This window comes from Daphnia pulicaria, chromosome 7, assembly GCF_021234035.1.
Source record: "Daphnia pulicaria isolate SC F1-1A chromosome 7, SC_F0-13Bv2, whole genome shotgun sequence".
NCBI lineage: Eukaryota > Metazoa > Arthropoda > Branchiopoda > Diplostraca > Daphniidae > Daphnia > Daphnia pulicaria.
In genome coordinates this window covers 1,049,546-1,067,405 of record NC_060919.1, presented here as the reverse complement: position 1 = coordinate 1,067,405, position 17,860 = coordinate 1,049,546, and the positions used below count along the sequence as shown (strand labels likewise).

Here is a 17,860-nt window from a genome sequence, read left to right as displayed (position 1 = left end):
AGAAGGGTGTGGCAGTGACATCTGACGTGAACGCTGGATACACGAAAATTAGTTTTTGTCGTCTTCGTCAGATACTCGGCCAATCCTTTGAGTTCCATCAGGCCCGCTAGTATACTGATCTGAAGGCAACCGTCTACTTTGAGATCTTGAAATATGTCGCTCGAATTATTTGGTGCGATCAGTGAGAAACTGATGGCCTCGTTGCGGGTAGTTGTGACCGTTTTAAGTTGTTTTCCGTCCAAATCCCCTCGCCTTGATTGAAATAAAAGTCAACGTTTAATGAAAACATTTGAACTAACAGTGTGTATACCTTTCCTTGAATGATGGTGTCAGTCAGAGAATCGTAAAGAGTTCCCACATTGAAAATTCGTCCTAGTGCAGGAATTTGCAGGACTTTCCTATCGAAATCGTCCGACATTGCCTACAACTTTCCTATTTAAAAAAACAACTTACAATAACAAAAAAAAATTTTTAAATAACTCTAACCGTATTTTTTTTTTTTTTTATAAGAGCAATTAAAGAACATTGTGTTGTACACAGAAATTCTTTATCCCTAAAAGTCGATTAAGAAAGGATCAAAATTCAGGGATAACAGTTTTCTTTCGGTTGTACAAAATTCCTTGTGTCAATTGGCACTTACCACAGTTACCAGCTAGGTGATAGAACAATGCAACTATGTTGCACGCTGCACGCAGCACACACGGTCGGCCAGGCAGTAGCAGACGTAACGTTGCGATCTAAAAATAAAATGCGGTTGCCTAATTGCGGAAGACGGAACGATACCAACCGAGAGGGAAGGGGGGAAGCTCGTCGCCCTGAAGTATTTCGCGATGTAATCATTCGACGGGACAGGCCGTTAGCAGGAATGGTTCGATTAGATAAACATGCTTTGCGTGTACTTTTTTTTATTTGTTACCACAAATTGATTCAAAGTACAATCAACAAAATTTTGTTGATCAAATGCACTTTTTTCCCCCTGAAGTTTGAAAATGTAATTTCTAAGAGTAAATCTATATAATCTTGAAGTGACGTCTTGAAGGATGGCCTTGCACAGTTGAAATTAAGATTGGCATCGATTGGCATGCATGATAATATTTGAAACGGAGCCAAAATATTTTTGGGGGTCTGCCTTATTTGAGAAAAGATTTTACGCCATCATCAGTAATATTTGTCAGTTTCTTCTGTGTTGCAGTTCAGCAAAAGAATAAAGGGAAATCAAAGTTTAGTTGAACTCAAGTGAAACATCTCTTAATGATGGAATGAGCATTATTATTGGTCATAATCGTGAGCCAGCCGGCGATTCCCTTTTTTTGACTCTCCCCTCTCCCCCCTTTAACGTTTCTTATTGTTGCCGAAATGAAAATTGTTTCGTTTTCAAATGAGAAAATGTTTCGGCGTACTTGCTGAAATTTTTATTTATTCTACAAAGTAACAAACCAGCAAAATCCATATTTTTGCTGAGTCTCCATCATAAATTTACAAATACTTTTTAAGCACTCGTGACATATTGTGTAAAAAGAGTTACTTTTTTTTCTACTACATTTTTTAATAGCAAACGACAGTATTTCATGTTGAATTTTTGTTGACTTTTTTAAGTAATGAAGAAATTTGTCAGCGCTGAATTGACTTGCTGATGGAATCATTTGATAATAATTGACTCGCGATGGCGCTCTATAGAATTTCAAAATTTGTCTCAAAGCTCAAAACACTTCTCATGTTAGTATGGTATGAAGTATGGTAGGGACTCAATTAAATTGCTAGCTTTTCCCTAAATGTTGGTTACAATTCCATCTCATTAGAACCGTAAATGTGTTGCCCCACTAAAAGAAGGCAAGCGAAGACGAGCCCTAGTGCAAACAGGCTAGGTCACTTTTGATGGTACCTCTGGGCTGCGGTTGCCCTATTGTTTGAGATTCCTGAAGTAGTCTAAGCAACTCGGACGCGTACCAGGTCTTTATTCCTTTTACTCCACTCATCGTAAATGTCCCTAGTTCATTCGCTGTCCTGGGCAGACCAAAGTCAACCCATTTCATTGTTACCTCAACGTCTTGCCTATTCTCCACGGGAGGTAAGGTTGCAGAACATTCATATTCATTGTGAAAAAAGAAAAGAAAAAAGGAATAAATTAAATAAAAAAAAAGAAAGAATAAGAAAGGTAGTGACGGTTAGCAAGAAACGGAATCGAAACATCTCGAGTTTTATAGGTTTTGGGGTTAAAATTCCGAGTGATGCAAATAGGTCACTGGTGCCTGGTAGCTCTAAGGAAACTCTTGCGCTAATTGATCGGATAGTGTTTCGCGGTTATCATTATTTGCATTTGCCTCTTCGGGCGGAAGAAGTCCGTCTAAATCTAAAATATTTTATGAGAAAAATTATGAGTGCTAAACTAAAGAAACGACGTAGTCTGTAACGACCATAATTAATCAGTAAGAAGATACATACCTTTATTCAAATGATCTTCTTTTTTCTTGTCAACTTTCTCATTCTCACTCAATTCTCGATCGTAGCTGAAGATCACCCACCAGAAGATGAAGCCTATACCTAAAGAATGGGTATCGTAAAATAGAAACAGGGTTTACGTAAGTAAGATTAGACCCTACTTCCATTTATGCTGAATAATTTACGAGGCGTAAGATGTGTGTATACCTGCTATCCAAACAGTTGCTACAGAGTAAACTGTTCCCATAGTAATGTTTCGATCCAACCAATACCAAACGGCATAGTATCCCGTAGAGATAAATCCAGTAAATGCGAATAAGGGTTGAAAAATCAGCCAAGGCCAAAGTAGCCCGCGCTTACTAATTATCCAGGCGACGATTAGAACAAATATGGCGAACAGAATGGTAAGGGAAGAAACAAGCAACTGGACAATCTGAAGCCATGTTATGGTATCTGATACACTATCTACAATTTTCAATGTCTTCAGTTTTTACAGCCATTATGTATGGACATAACTTTTTTTTTTATGCAAAAAAGTATTGAATTGACCTTTAGTCTCGCCTGTAGTATCGTCCGTGTTATTAGCAACAGTCATGTTATCCAAGGAGTTTTCATTTGAAAATTCCTCCATGCTGGTTAGTACGATTCCTACAATTCCAAATATCTAAGAACAGCACAACAATAAAGGATAGGAAGAATTCGTTAATTTTTCTTTTGTGAAATCGAAAAATCTTTAACTGGTTTTGTCCTACCAAGGATAAAATGGCAACCACCGTGGCGGCCAGTTGCAGCGAGCAACATTTTTTCGAAGGAATAGGACTTCTCATTTGGATGTCGAGAAAGAAAAGAACACGGTTTAAGCCAAGTACAGGTAATATTAGACTCACTAACCTCACGTTGTGCTTAGAGAACGCTCTAGTGTGTACAGCTACCTGTCAGTAAAAGCTGCAACATAAGATTATAGAAATCTAGAGAAGGTGCACTAAGGATCGTCGCGTTACTCATTTTACTGAATGTAGCCCTTACTGAGCCGAAGTTTTATAGATAAAGAAAAAACTGTTAAGATTGTTTCGCAACGGCAATCTAATCAAGGAACAGATGCTGACTTGCCAGGTCTTGAAAAAATCGAAAATCCGACTAAATCTCAAATAGCCTAAAAATCTAAAAACCAAAATGCCTATGCTTAGCGAAGTGTTTTTATGGAGCTAATTTTGGGAGCTATTAAATAACTTATTTCCCTTTTTATAATTTTTTACTCCACATTGACCATTATTTTTGTAAGCTCTTTATTATAGCAAGCCGTTCGTGCCACATTTCACTGGTTTTTAATGGGTAATAGGCATCCAAATTTAATAAGCAAACAGTTGTCTATGGACTAAGTCGAGTTAAGTTATAGCTACTAATTTGCTAATAGGCATAATAAGAGGAAACTTGTGATAGTTGGTCGACTTTTCTTCTCCCACTTCTATGTTCCATACTTTTTCACATTTCAATACGAGACAAGTTTTTTTAAAGAAATAGATCACAAAAGTATCCTTTTCGCTTCTTCGGATTATTTTTAAATTTGATTTAGCTTTATTAATTCATAACGAAATTTATCTTCGAAAATGAAAAAATTCTGTCAACATGCCCTTTGATCAGGGTAGGTTGGCAGTACTATAGAGGAGTAACTACTAACTAGGGTGTATTTCAAATGGGAAATCGGTCAAAACATCGATCAAAATATTTTCTTCTTTAATTCTTTTAAATTCGGGAAAACGAACCTGTTTTATTTTTGGTGATAATTCTGAAAATGAACTATATCAATGCTTAATAGTAGTACTTAATTAAACAGAAAGAGTTTTGAAAGAAACTTTCGATTTCGCACATGTCATATGTGAACCTAGCTTGTAGTAAGGTAATACATCTAAAATGTAGTTTAATAACATTACTTTTTAAACATAACCCCTACAATCATAAAAATAGATGACAATGTCCTATAGTTTTCTGATTTTTAATGATTATTATTACCTCGCTATAGAAGATTAAAGAATAAAGAGACCGCGGCAAATATTTCAAAATCATGAATCTAAAGATGTATTTTATATGTAAATGGATTTCATTTCTGAAAACAACTTATATTCAGCACAAGTTAATATTTTAATAACTGTTTTACATAAAATTTTCTTGCGAACTGTAACCGCATTGTGCTTTTATAGTAATTTCTTTCGAAAATAAAACTAAGATTTATACACGATGCATAAATAGGGCTATATGATACATAAAACATCAATAAATTCGGGTCAAAATGCTTTGTAAAAGGATTTTATAATTTCATCAAACTAAAATTTAACATTATTTTCCTATAAAATAGATTTCGTATTGAAATTATTGACAAGAATTATATTGCATCAACTAATCTTTCGCTTGAGATCAGCACAAGTACTTAAGTGTGTTGTCTCGTCTGTGTTGTCCTTCCTTTTTCATATTGACGTCGATCCCGAGTTGGATGAATAATTTGATTGTGTGTTTATGTAAAAGATGCTTCGTCGAAGAGTTTTATGATTTCTTGAAAATTTCTAGTTTCTTTTTCCCGTAACATTTTTCGTATGTCGATGCCACTGACGTCGATCCCGTGTCCGATTAAAAATCTCATTATGTCGAATAATCTTTCGCTTGAATTATTACGACACAAAATATGAAGTGCATTGTTTCCGTCTTTGTCTTTCTCATTCACGTTGATCCCGTGTTCGATTAAAAATCTCATTATGTCGAATAATCTTTCGCTTGAATTATTACGACACAATAAATGGAGTGCGTTGTTTCCGTAATTGTTTTTCTCATTCACGTCGATCCCGAGTTGGATTAATAATTTGATTGCGTTGATTAATCTTTCGCTTGAATTATTCCCACTCAATAAATGGAGTGCGTTGCTTCCGTTGTTGTTTTTCTCATTGACGTCGATTCCGAGTTGGATTAATAATTTGATTGCGTCAATTATTCTTTCACTTGAATTATTAAGACATAATAAATGGAGTGCGTTGTGCCCGTAGTTGTCTTTCTCATTGACGTTGATCCCGAGTTGAATTAATAATTTGATTGCGTCGATTAATCTTTCGCTTGAATTATTAAGACACAATAAATGGAGTGCGTTTCTTCCGTTGTTAGTTTTCTCATTGACGTCGATCCCGAGTTGAATTAATAATTTGATTGCGTCGATCAAATTTGCACTTGAATTATTATAACACAACATATGGAGTGCGTTGGTTCCGTCTTTGTTTTTCTCATTGACGTTGATCCCGAGTTGGATTAATAATTTGATTGCGTCGATTAATATTTCGTTTGAATCATTAGCACATAAGAAATGGAGTGCGTTGATCCCTTTTTTGTCTTTCTCATTCACGTCGATCCCGAGTTGGATTAATAATTTGATTGCTTCAATTATTCTTTCACTTGAATTAAATCCACCCAAGTAATGTAGTGCGTGTCTTCCGTCTTTGTCTTTCTCATTGACGTCGATCCCGAGTTGGATTAATAATTTGATTGTGTCGATTAACCTTTCGCTCGAATTAAATTGACAGACTAAATGGAGTGCGTTTCTTCCATTCTTGTCTTTCTTATTCACATCAATTCCCTGCCGGATCAACGTTTTTAACTTTTCGTTTTCGTTTTTCCAAGTGAAGATGTAGGAGGTATCTGGGTTTCTTATCATACATAGTTCCAACATTTCCTTTTCTTTTTCCTCCAGCTACGTTGAAATCAAGAAATATAAAATACGATTGTAAATGCATATTCTTTTCAAATGTAATGAACTTAAATGTTTACCTTACCTTATCTTTTTCTGATTTAAGTCTCTCAACAACATTTGATGAAGATATTCGATCGAATTCATTTTTCAACATTTCGGTAACAAGACCGTATGCGTAGTGCGATCGTTCTATTTCTGAAAAAGTTATTCAACGATTAATTGCCGTATAAATGTGCTTTTTTAACGTAAATAGGTTCATCTTACTATTCATATTGATCGCTCTACCCTCCAAGATGTTTTTAACAATGTCAATCTCATTAGAACCGTAAATGTGTTGGCCGTCTAACAGAAGATAAGCGAAGACGAGGCCTAGTGCAAATACGTCGCTTTTGACGGTACCTCTGGGCTTTTCCATCGGATTAGGTGGCAGAAAAAGTAGTCTAAGCACTTCGGGCGCGTACCAGTTTCTTGTTCCTTTTACTCCACTATTCATCGTGTATGACCCTCGTTCATTTACGGCCCTGGACAGACCAAAACCTGCCCATTTCATTGTTACCTTAACGTCTTGCGTATTAGTGCTAGAGTCGACCGAGATGAGTACATTCTCCGGCTTTATATCTCGATGAATAAAATTCTTGGAATGTATGTACTCGAGACCAGAAGCCAGTTGCGAGAAAACTTCAAAATGGTATGGCAATTTAGGCCCTTTGTATTTTTCAGGATGATCAGGCCTTAGAAATACCTGATCTAATGACGCGGTGCAGAGCTCTAAAGCAAATAGCCTATACAAGACGTGCCCAGTTGCACACATTATCTTCAATAACCTTTAAAAACGCAGTAATTTAATTTCGGTTACTTACATGAAATCGTTGTTACACTCTACGTGAAAGATTTTGACGATATTAGGGTGATCTAACTTTTTTAAAGCTTCTTCTTCATTAAAGTTAGCCATGTTAAGGAGAACTCTTTTGACTGCCACTTCTCGGCCTTGAAAGGTTCCTGGAAACACTGAACCATAGCCACCTTCTCCTAATGGAACTTTTCTATTGTATTGGATTTCCATGTTGTTGTTTTTAGAACAGTATCTGCTAAGCTGCAACTTCGAAATTTCAGTTGAATCCGACTGCCAGCACGAATGCGAAAGCTGTTGGAGTGGTTTGACTGTTTCGAAGGAACCTTGCGCAGTTATAAGTATCTACAGTTCTACACTGTTTTCTTATCAACTTCTCATGGCAATGGAAATCAAATGTGTTGTTATCACTTCATGTGCATTATCACTCGTTCCTTTGACAACCATGTTCTAGATTGTTCATGCCAAATTAGTTCATTTAAAATGACCAAAGAATTCAAATTTTTTCTTGCTAAAAAGTAAAAATCATTAATTTGAGTGGTGGGTCTAAACCCGCATGAGAAGAAAAAAGTTTTCCTTTTGTAAACTGCTAAACTTAAAAAAAAAACTTCATAGTCGAATGTATTTTTTTTTTTTTTTTTCATTTCCAGGACACGTTAGATAATTTTGAGTTTTGTTTTCTTTGTTTTCCTAGTAAAAGTTGTTGCCAACTAGTATGTCAAAACGAAACCTTGCTATAGTTTGATTAGTTTTTCGTTCCTTGGTTTTTATAATGGATGTGGAGTACTTACGGCGAATCTTACGAATCACCTAAGAGATGTATCATTGTACCAGTAGGAATTTTTCAGTGTCACGTTTATGCGGCGTTTATGGGACAATCACGTCCTCTAATTTTTTGGTACACCGTTTGCATTTCACCCTTATACACTGTCGTGTATTGAGTTTTTATAGCCTTCTGCTCATCATCTGAATGCGGAAACGTAGCGTTCCATGACCAGCAAAGCTTGCCTTTTCTGTTCACCGGGTTTTGGCGTTTTGCAACGGTCGTCAGAGAGTTTAAAGAGTTATTATAAGACTCTGCTCAGTACTTTGGCCACTTGCGAAATTTTAACAACGTATCGTTTTTCGCAGCACTTGAACGTTCCGAGTCTGCGACTGTCTTTTCACTTTTCATGCGGAAGCTGTTGATCACTTTCTGACAATTTTAAGTTGCAGCGTCTCATTCTACGGCGTTAGAATTTTATGTTTCAGTTTATATGCAACTGGTTTTTGTCTTTTTTATTCTCTTGCTCCATCCGGATGAAAATTGTCATTCATGCATCCAGTGCCTGATGAGACGTGGGGACCTTTTCTTTTTCAAGGTTATATTTTTAAAATCTAAACGATTTCCCTTGCCATTATTTTACGATGGTCGGCCCGTGGGTCGACCAAAGTTTCGGTTTATTGTGGTACGAAATTTCAAGGTTTTCCGATTTTCGAAGGCAGAGCATTTTTATTTTCTCTCAACATAAGAGATTTTACCTTATGCTGGCGGAGCTGGCCTTACTTGCCTTATCACCTTGTACGTGTTTTGTATACTTTTGTACAAATGCTATCTAAGATAAAAGCGATTGAAAACGACCAGCAATATGTAAATGATAACGTCGGAAAACCTGAATCCCGAAAAATAACAATTAAGACGGCGATAAATTTGTTACTTTTCATACTTGTTAATCAAGCAATTTGTCTTAATATTCCGTGGGCAGCGTCCGTACATTACAAGCAGTTTTTCCTTTAATAATAAGACGATGAAACATGTCTGTGGTTTCTTTTCCATTTTGTTTTACTGCTGCTATCAAATTATCACGCTGACGGGAAATAATTTTGTTATGACTTCATGCGCGTTATCACCCGTTGCCTCAGCAACTATTTGCTAGACTGCACTTGTCAACATGAGTTAGATTTAATGGGCCAAGAACTTTGACAAATCTTGCTTTAGTTTATTTGATACATTAATTTGCGTTCCAGCGCAACAAATTGACAACTACCAGCGAACGTCATCAAACAATTAGCTGCTATCAATTTAGCATTGTTGACTTTTCGGTAGGTACTTGGAATTTCCAACGCTTGTTATAGAACAGCCGATCGCGCACTGTTATGCAAAGAATATGTGATTATTCTCAACCTGACGTGCGCCACTAATGTATTATAGTGTCAATGACTTGTGAAGTTTATTCCCAACATCGTCAAGATAGATTACCCATTTATTTAATAGTGGGTAAGTCACGTAAGTCTAAACTTTAATTGTTATACTGCAATCGAGGAGTGGTAGCGCGTAAAGCGACACCTAATAAAAGATATTCGTACTCTTTACTGTGTTGATGATGGAGAAAGAGTCGCACATTCGTTATGGTTACTTTAGATTGTCTTACGTTAAATTTAGGTATATTTTCAACATGTTCCAACAGATGCAGTGTTTATTAATTATTTTTCAATTACCATTGTAGAGTTCAACCTGCAGACGGGCCGGCCAGTTTGCATGTCCTTCACGCTTGAAGGTCGCGGGGAAAATTACGTAAAACTGTCAATGCGGTGGTGTAGAGGTTGGGTGAGAATTGGACGTGTTGCATCATTATCAAGCAGGTACAAAAGCCAAGCAAGGCTCAGCCATTTGGTATTCATTTTGATTTTGGTTATTGCAGACCCATCCCCAGGAACGTCAACCTAAAGAAGGAAAGGCTAGTTTGCATTTTCTTCAAGCTCGAAGGTCGAAACAAAAATGTAAAACGTGTCATGCGACGGGGTAGAGGTTGGGTGAGGACGACACGTGATGCATCATTATCAAGCAGGTACAATAGCCGCAAGGCTTAAGAGGTGGTTCAGGGTGAGAAAAAGAAAAAGGCGAGAGAAAAGGCTACGGAAATCTGATAATTTGATATTGGTTTTGTAGACCCACCCCCAGCAACGGAAACCTGCAGAAGGAAAAGGCCAGTTTGCATGTCCTTGACGTTCGAAGGGAGATCATTACGTAAAACGTTTCATGCAGTGGTTAAGAGGTTGGGTGAGAACGGGAAGTGTTTGCTTCATTATCAAGCAGGTATAATAGCCGCAAGGCTCAAGAGGTGAGGGTGAGGAAAAATCTTATAAAAGTAAGAGAGAAAAGGCTAAGGGAACTCAGTCGAGTGAGCACCTCCGACACGGCAACAACTGCAGCTCATTATTTGTCACCAACTGCCTTCATTGTTATGCCGGTTCGCAATCACGGGTAAAGATTCATATTATTTATTTCGAGTCGTGCATTAATTTTATCTTGTCTTCAGTTGATATGACCAGTTATATTCGATAATTAATGTTCAAATCGTTTATAGTTTAGTTAACTATGGCGCCGTGCTGCTGTTTGGTGTTGTATGGTTAATGGTTGGGTCGACCACGGGTGAACCGATGTCTCCTGGACTTGGTGGATACCAAGCAACAGCAGCGAGAATAGTGCACCACGTCGCCGCCTTACTACACAACAACGTCTAGATACACAACATCTACTTGCTGCGCCGAGGCTCCTAAGTACTACACCACAGAGTATACTGTCCCAGCCTACTACACCGAAGTCCCCTAGTACTACACGACTACGAATGCTGCCCCAGCTTACTACACCGAGGCTCCATCCTATTTCAATACCAAAGCGATCGAGTACTACACTGAACCGCACAAGTACTACTCTGCCAGTAACTACACAACCACAACTGAGGCGGCCAAGTACTACGTAGCCCAGACTTATAACACAGCAGCTGTTCCTTCCCTCTACGTTGAACTGTAATACTACACCGAGGATCCAGTCTACTACACCACAACCTAGGCTACACCCAGATACTACGACGAAGCCCCCCAACTGCTACTACACCGAAAAGTTTACTTCACTAAGTATAACTCTGCTCCAAGCTATACCAAACTGAGGCTCCTGTTTACTACACCAAGGCCACCGGGTATTACATTACAACCAAATGGTAAATATTCTTTTTCTACATGGAGTTTTGTATCATTTTATTATTTTTTCTGTTCGTTAATATGCTAGTTATTATTGGAAATTCATGTTCCAATTATTTACCTTCTAGTTAAATATGCGTCGTACTGCTGTTAGCTGTTGTATCCTTGATGGTTAAGTCGACCACTGGTGTACCGATGTCTCGGGGGAATGTGGATTCCAAACCGCGACGCCGCCGTCTTATAACAACAGCAAACGCAACAACCGGTTACTTCACCACCAATTCCCCGGAGTATAATCCATAACTGATGTCCCGGATTACTAAACCGAGGCCCCAAAGTATAACTCTGCCCCGAGTTACACCACCAAGGCACCGGAGTTACTACACCACCAAGGCACCGGAGTTACTACACCACCAAGGCACCGGAGTTACTACACCACCAAGGCACCGGAGTTACTACACCACCAAGGCACCGGAGTTACTACACCACCAAGGCACCGGAGTTACTACACCACCAAGGCACCGGAGTTACTACACCACCAAGGCACCGGAGTTACTACACCACCAAGGCACCGGAGTTACTACACCACCAAGGCACCGGAGTTACTACACCACCAAGGCACCGGAGTTACTACACCACCAAGGCACCGGAGTTACTACACCACCAAGGCACCGGAGTTACTACACCACCAAGGCACCGGAGTTACTACACCACCAAGGCACCGGAGTTACTACACCACCAAGGCACCGGAGTTACTACACCACCAAGGCACCGGAGTTACTACACCACCAAGGCACCGGAGTTACTACACCACCAAGGCACCGGAGTTACTACACCACCAAGGCACCGGAGTTACTACACCACCAAGGCACCGGAGTTACTACACCACCACGTATGCTGCCCTAGCCTTTTACACCGAGGCCTAAGTACTACTCCGTTCCCAGCTACTTCACCGAGGCTCCTGCTTATTACGCCACCAAAGCGGTCAAATACTACACCGAAGCGCCCCAGGACTACTCTGCACCGAATTACTACACAGCGGCTGCTCCCTCGTACTACGTTGGACTGAAATACTAGACTGAGGTTTCAGTTTACTACACTACAACCCACGCTGCCTTCAGCTACAATACCGAAGCTCCGCTCCCATACCGATGCTCCTAAGTACTACACAACTAAGGTACCCGAGTATTGCACCACTACTTAGGCTGTTCCGACCTACTGCATCGAAGCTGCGAAGTATTCCACTGCCCTGAGTTACTACACCACTAAGGCACCTGAATGTTACATCACAACCTTCGCTTCTCCAATTTACTACAGGGAGGCTCTAAATACAACAGCCAAAATTTCTGATGTATTTAATTGTGTTCAAATTTGTTAGTCACATTTTAATAGTTACTAATCACTTGAAATCGTTGAGCTTAAATGAGAAAATAAATCTTGTTATGGTAATCATCTTCTACGATTTCTCTTAACACCTTCAAGCCTTTTGACATTGGGACTATTTCATATGTTACAGTCGCTTTGCATTACGTTTTATGATAGAAATACGATTTAATGTTTACTCTAAATTTTAGAAATTGTAGAAATTATTTAATTGTCCCACTTCCACCCACTATTTCACCACAATATACAATCACATACACACATAAATACACGGTAAGTTACTTTCTACTACTCTACGTGCCACGTCTGAAGGATCTATGACCAAGGTGGGACTTGCCATTGCTGACAAGTCCATGCTGAAAAGGGAACTATGGTGCATTGCCTTGTAACAGGCGCCTTGCGGCAGATTTGGGCTGGTGCGACTTTCAGACCCCGCGGCATGAAAACCACGAGGCCAAACAGCGCACGCAGCCCGTGCTAAGGAGCTAGGGGAGAACAAAGGCGTGGCAGACAACGGGTTAACTAACACTCACAAACATATTACCAACAACAAATGATTATCTGAGCCGACATTTTGGAGATACCGGCGACGTTTTGGTGTCCACCTTCTCGACGTTTCCTCTGCATTACCTGAATAAAGATAAAACAATTCTTATTTAGTGACATGCCAATAAAAGTTACATAATACAGATGGAAACAATAATCAGGTTTTTTAGCTCAAAGATTTAAAGATGACATTTTTTTAGCTTAAAATCAAGCTTGCAATATTGAGAACTGTTAACTGAACAAAGCTCACTTGCTAGTTTTTCAAAAAAAATTCCGGAAGTATACCGGAAGTAACCACAGCTCCTCAACCATTGAGTTGTCATCAAATTAAACCACATATTCGTGATCTCCATGAAATTTGGGGTCGATTAAGTGTGTTTTAAACGAAATCCAAAATTTGGCCAAAATCGAGAATTTTCCTGAACTATTTCAGGAAAATTTTCGAAACCGGAAGTACGCGTACGTAAAAAAGATAACATGAACTTTACCAAAAATTTTACGGGGATCACGAATATGTGGTTCTTTTGCTCGTCAAATGAATATTTACTGAACTACTGACTGAAATGAGAAAACCGGAAGTAGAAAAAAAAAACAAAAATCGAAAACTTAACAAGTGAGCTTTGTTGAGGGAATAGTAATCGTCAGTTATCACTAAATATTTCAACAAAATAATTGCCAATAAATGTTTAAAGAGATGTGCAAAGCAACTGAAACTGACTGTTTTGACAGCTGCAAATTATCAAAAAGTCATCTAGCGTTAGAAAAAACAAACGTCCAAGTAAAACTTCGTTTGTGTGTAAGGACCTGATTTTGGAAACTATTACACAGACAGAGTTTAACGCAACTAGACTATTAGTAGATAACCTACGAAAATAAGTCAATTGTTGGGTACCTGGGCATAATCCCGCGATGAATGATTACAGGTGTGTCACAGCGGGCGGAAGCGAACACTGAAGTGATCCAACTCGTCAATGAAGTAAGACTTGTAAGTTGAGTAGCAGTTTATACAAAGCAGTGAAGCTAGATGAGCGGACGTCGCGAAGATAAGGATGGAGAAGACATTGGTGGAAGTCCCTCTTCGTCATGGACAAAGGTCAGCATTGGCACAAGAATCTCTGTGCCAGGACCACACATATCCATAAAGGAACTGCGTGCTCTGTAAAAAAAATGTTTTACATTAATTGAAATATAAAAATGAATAAAGCATATCAATCTTTACCTTTTCTAAGAAGCACACTGCAACGTTCATGATGAAAAAACCATAAAAATGGAATTCACAGCAACCCATGTTCAGCACTCATATGTTGAGATAAATTTCCTGATGCTAAAGACAGTGTCATGAAGTATTGCAGTGGCGTGGTGATAGATTGTATTGATGCTTACCTTTATCATATGGGATATGAATTTAGTAAGGCATTTGACTTTCATCAAGCAGATCTGGTACAAACATGGCAGGTCACTTCACACTCTTCACGTCTCTGAAACTCTAAGTGGAAATGAGACAAGGAAATTATCTTCATTATTTAAAAATTTACACAAATTTACCCATGAGAAATAAAACTCTACCTATCTCTTAGCTGGATGACCTTCTAAACAGAAGTAAAAACAGCGACAAACATGCTGTTGCAGGGTACACCACCAAAATTGCGAGATTCAGAAAAGATCCTATGGTTCATGAGCAAGAATATCTATGTTTTATGAAAATCTGAATTGTAATGGTCTGGTAGCAGTAATGGGGAAATACCTTATCTCAGAACATTTGTATTCCAGTATATGTGTGCTTCAAACATGAGTTTTAGGCTTTTGACAGCATGAGGATCTAATGGATGGAAAGTGACTGAGCGCTAAGTCAACTTGTTGGAATGACTGACAGTATCCATCTAGAATTTAAAGAAATAAGTTTGTACAGTACAAAAATAAGAAAACTAGGTAAAGATAAACCTACATATGATACGAAGTTCAATTTGGCATTTGAAATCACAGGATTCATTGAAATTTCACGATGTCAAAATGTCAAATTCACGATGTCAGAATGTCAACATGGGCGACACTGGCGACATCTAGTGATAAGTTTTTAATCTTAAGTTAGTTGCATATGACAGACGTGACATTACACGTCGTTACTTTCATAAGTTACTTAAAAAGTTTAACAACAGAGATTGGATAAAAAGTTAACTGTTTTTACGTAATAGATAAAACAATCTTTAGCTGATGATTCTTACTGCATCCTTGACCGCTTGACAATGTTTCAGAGAATTTCAGCCGAAGTTTTCATGCTGGCCAACTAGGTGCTCATGACATTAGAAATGAAATGGTCTAATCTAATAATGCAAGCTCACAACCTGTCTTCTGAAGCAAAATAATTTTTGTTGCAAGGTATTTATTGTACCAAAATTATTTTTAATTACTGTGTTCTTCAAGCCAATAATGTTAATGTTAATTTTTTCCTGTCAAGTTATAGATCTTCAAGATATTGATGCCTTTGCCAGATCCAATTCTTTGCTGCTATCTATTTTGGGGACAACAGCGAGAAAATGGTGCTACTCAAGATTATGTGGTGTTCTTAGTTCTAATTTAGGACAATGTAAGATTGATTGATTTGAGGTTAACTTGGTTTTCTGTTACTACATCATGTAAATTGAAAATTATATCTTAATGTACTCTTCTTTCAGGTTAATCCCTCTCCAATGTTCTAGTTGCTTGGAAACCGACGAGAGATTGCTGGAATTGAAGACTGATAGTTTGGTCGGTCCAGATACTATCTCTGGAGGCCGTAGACAATTCCAACAGCATGTGCGAGTTTTAACAAAGCAATGCGTAGGCCATGCGCTACCCAATGAGACAAAAAGCGATGTTTAATTTGCGTGGAATTAGAAACCTTGTAGAAATTAGTTCTTGAATAAGTAAAATTCTTAACTTTACTGTCAAAGATTTCAGCCAAAATGAAACATCGCTTTTTGTGTCATTAGGTAAAGAGTTGCTTGCTCATACTCGTATAAAAAAAGACAAAATTAACTTAATCCACAATTCATAAATTATTTCATTGCTTTTAAATAAATAAAGGGATTTGTTTATTAAATTAATTTTTCACTACAAGAGTTACATGGAAAGGAGTTTGAGGAAAGGTAAATTTTTGTTGGTGGAATTTTAGGGGTGTGGAAAACGATATGATGGTATATGTTTATAGGATTAAAGGTTAATAGGGGTGTCGGAAATATATGAAGGTGTGTTTTAGTGGGATTATAAGTTATTGTTTATCATTACCTAACATGTAGGTAACAATTTTTTACAACAAACCTCAGCATTTTTTGAAATTCAATCCCCCCCCCCCAACATCCTCTACGTTCCTTTCCCAATCCCAGAAATATATTTATTATTTTTTTAACATGAATTCCCCGTATTTTTGTTCCCTCTTAACATGTAATCGATAAACTGCAGGCCCAATGACAATTAAACAAAATAATGATGCAACTTCGGTAACCGACACCAGCACCAAGGAACAGCCTGCAGTTAAACATGATGTAAAAAAATCTTTCACCAGCATAGGCTACAATAACGTCCCACATCGGACAGCAACAACGGGAACATAAACGATAAACCTATAACCAAAATGAAATGAATTAATCTTCAACATCAATGGAATTGCTGCCTGAAAAGACAAATTGATGTCACTTTTTTTCGGTTTCAAGAGTTAACCCAAATATTCTGAAAACAATTTCTGTAGAACTAATTATCTTAAAGCTATTGTTGAAACAAAATTTGAGTTGAAAAACAATTTTACATGAAACTAGATGCATCTAAGACTAAACTACAAAATCATTTGGAATTTCAATACTTCAAAAAGTGCCTGCAATCAAACATTCTAAGTGTCATTATCAAAACATTAATCAGTTTAATCTATAATCTTAATTGGAAAAAAAAACCATTACAATTGAGGAATGAAGTCTCACTGATAATATAAAAAATGATGAGAAGTATAGTAAACTATGGAATCTCTCAGAATTATTGTTATAAATGTTCTTAAGTAATCTACAGTTGGCAAAGCTTAATTTCTGATGAGCCATACGATAAGAAAGTTGATTGAAACAATTACTTCAATTGTTCTTAAGTGTTTTTTCATGTGAAGAAACACACACAATACAAGTAGCAAGATGAACACCTTTAACCATCTGGCTACATCAAATCCATGTGCATGTTGTGCAGCAACGAAGGAGATCAGACTTTACCAGGCTATTAATCTATTTAAAAAAAAAAAAAATTCAATTACTCTCAACATTCCATGTCTCAAATGACACAACAAACATTATAAAAGTTAGCTTAAGCTATGCAATCCCTCACAGAATAAATGTTGCAGAGGAACCTACAGTTGGCCAGCTTTTCTAATGTCGACTCAACTGAAAGATCAGCAACAGGTAAGTTAAGATATAGTCACCAACTAACTAAATCTGTAGTCTAACAGTTATTAAATCAAACAACATATTTACGTACTTTAAATTTTCTGAAGTGTTTTTGACCAAAACGTGCAGCAGGTACAGGGACCGTACAGGGAAAAGAGACATCATTGACATTTTGGCAAAATGTACCATAGCTGCTCCAAGATACTAGGCTGTTGTCACACAAATAATCAACATTCAGTATCCTTAAAGAAATTGAAGCTAAAATGAATAAATTACCTTTTCAATTTACAGTACACTACAACGATTTCCATTCATAATCACACTCGCTCAATCGGAAAAAAAATAGCGGTAATTGTCTGTCACTCACTAGTCAGTAGTCACTAACGAGTAACGAATGGACACTCAGCCACCTGGTGGACATAATTTTAGGTTTTAGCCACCTAGTGTAACAGTCGACAGTTTCCTCACAGCATCCGCGAACCACGAATGAATGAACGGCTGGATTGCTTCCAAATTTTCAAATTTCAAAATTTCAAACAGCTCAACCTCCGAATATTA

General features: G+C 37.7%; 2 protein-coding genes and 3 long non-coding RNA genes across 12 annotated transcripts in view; 2 read left to right on the top strand and 3 right to left on the bottom strand.

The window, feature by feature from the left end:
• The window catches only part of LOC124349699 (charged multivesicular body protein 7-like), a 36,762-nt gene extending 25,540 nt beyond the window's left edge, over window positions 1–11,222 (top strand). Inside the window, exons 1-5 of one of the 4 annotated variants that reach the window (XR_006920308.1) lie at window positions 9,230–9,273; window positions 9,503–9,638; window positions 9,946–10,260; window positions 10,369–10,996; window positions 11,105–11,222. The gene's annotated coding sequence lies outside the window, so the exon portion shown is untranslated. Of the gene's footprint in view, window positions 1–9,229; window positions 9,274–9,502; window positions 9,639–9,803; window positions 9,870–9,945; window positions 10,261–10,368; window positions 10,997–11,104 lie in introns of those variants that run through there. The other 3 variants (XR_006920307.1, XR_006920309.1, XR_006920310.1) reach the window with 3 other exon arrangements.
• On the bottom strand, window positions 4,568–7,320 carry LOC124349513 (CBL-interacting protein kinase 33-like). Its single transcript, XM_046800187.1, has 4 exons — window positions 7,027–7,320; window positions 6,431–6,948; window positions 6,249–6,361; window positions 4,568–6,166 (listed from the first exon to the last, which is right to left on the bottom strand). Exons 1-4 carry the CDS (start codon window positions 7,227–7,229, stop codon window positions 4,949–4,951), a joined length of 2,052 nt encoding a protein of 683 aa, XP_046656143.1. The 5' UTR covers window positions 7,230–7,320; the 3' UTR covers window positions 4,568–4,948.
• Window positions 11,223–12,880: 1,658 nt separating the features above from the next.
• LOC124350326 lies at window positions 12,881–14,693 on the bottom strand. Of its 2 annotated transcripts, XR_006920777.1 has the most exons (6): window positions 14,650–14,693; window positions 14,472–14,570; window positions 14,289–14,391; window positions 14,125–14,229; window positions 13,798–14,061; window positions 12,881–12,989 (listed from the first exon to the last, which is right to left on the bottom strand). It is a non-coding gene; the product is annotated as an uncharacterized LOC124350326 (long non-coding RNA). The 2 variants fall into 2 exon arrangements; XR_006920778.1 differs by lacking the exon at window positions 12,881–12,989 and having other exon boundaries at window positions 13,794–14,061.
• Window positions 14,694–15,003: 310 nt separating this feature from the next.
• On the top strand, window positions 15,004–15,637 carry LOC124350262. Of its 2 annotated transcripts, none has more exons than XR_006920610.1 (4): window positions 15,004–15,090; window positions 15,158–15,281; window positions 15,361–15,489; window positions 15,578–15,637. It is a non-coding gene; the product is annotated as an uncharacterized LOC124350262 (long non-coding RNA). The 2 variants fall into 2 exon arrangements; XR_006920609.1 differs by having other exon boundaries at window positions 15,361–15,509.
• Window positions 15,638–15,952: 315 nt separating this feature from the next.
• Window positions 15,953–17,857, bottom strand: LOC124350218. Of its 3 annotated transcripts, none has more exons than XR_006920476.1 (5): window positions 17,579–17,857; window positions 17,394–17,511; window positions 17,208–17,299; window positions 16,999–17,143; window positions 15,953–16,504 (listed from the first exon to the last, which is right to left on the bottom strand). It is a non-coding gene; the product is annotated as an uncharacterized LOC124350218 (long non-coding RNA). The 3 variants fall into 3 exon arrangements; XR_006920475.1 differs by having other exon boundaries at window positions 17,244–17,299; XR_006920473.1 differs by lacking the exon at window positions 17,208–17,299.
• Between the last annotated feature and the right edge of the window lie 3 nt (window positions 17,858–17,860).

Excerpts from the sequence above, each read along its gene's own strand:
- LOC124349513 (XM_046800187.1), bottom strand. The coding sequence starts at position 7,229 with ATGGAAATCCAATACAATAGAAAAGTTCCATTAGGAGAAGGTGGCTAT. Across the intron at positions 6,362-6,430 it reads TAGAGCGATCAATATGAATA|AAATAGAACGATCGCACTAC; the intron begins GTAAGATGAACC and ends TAACTTTTTCAG. Across the intron at positions 6,167-6,248 it reads TTAAATCAGAAAAAGATAAG|CTGGAGGAAAAAGAAAAGGA; the intron begins GTAAGGTAAACA and ends ATTTCAACGTAG.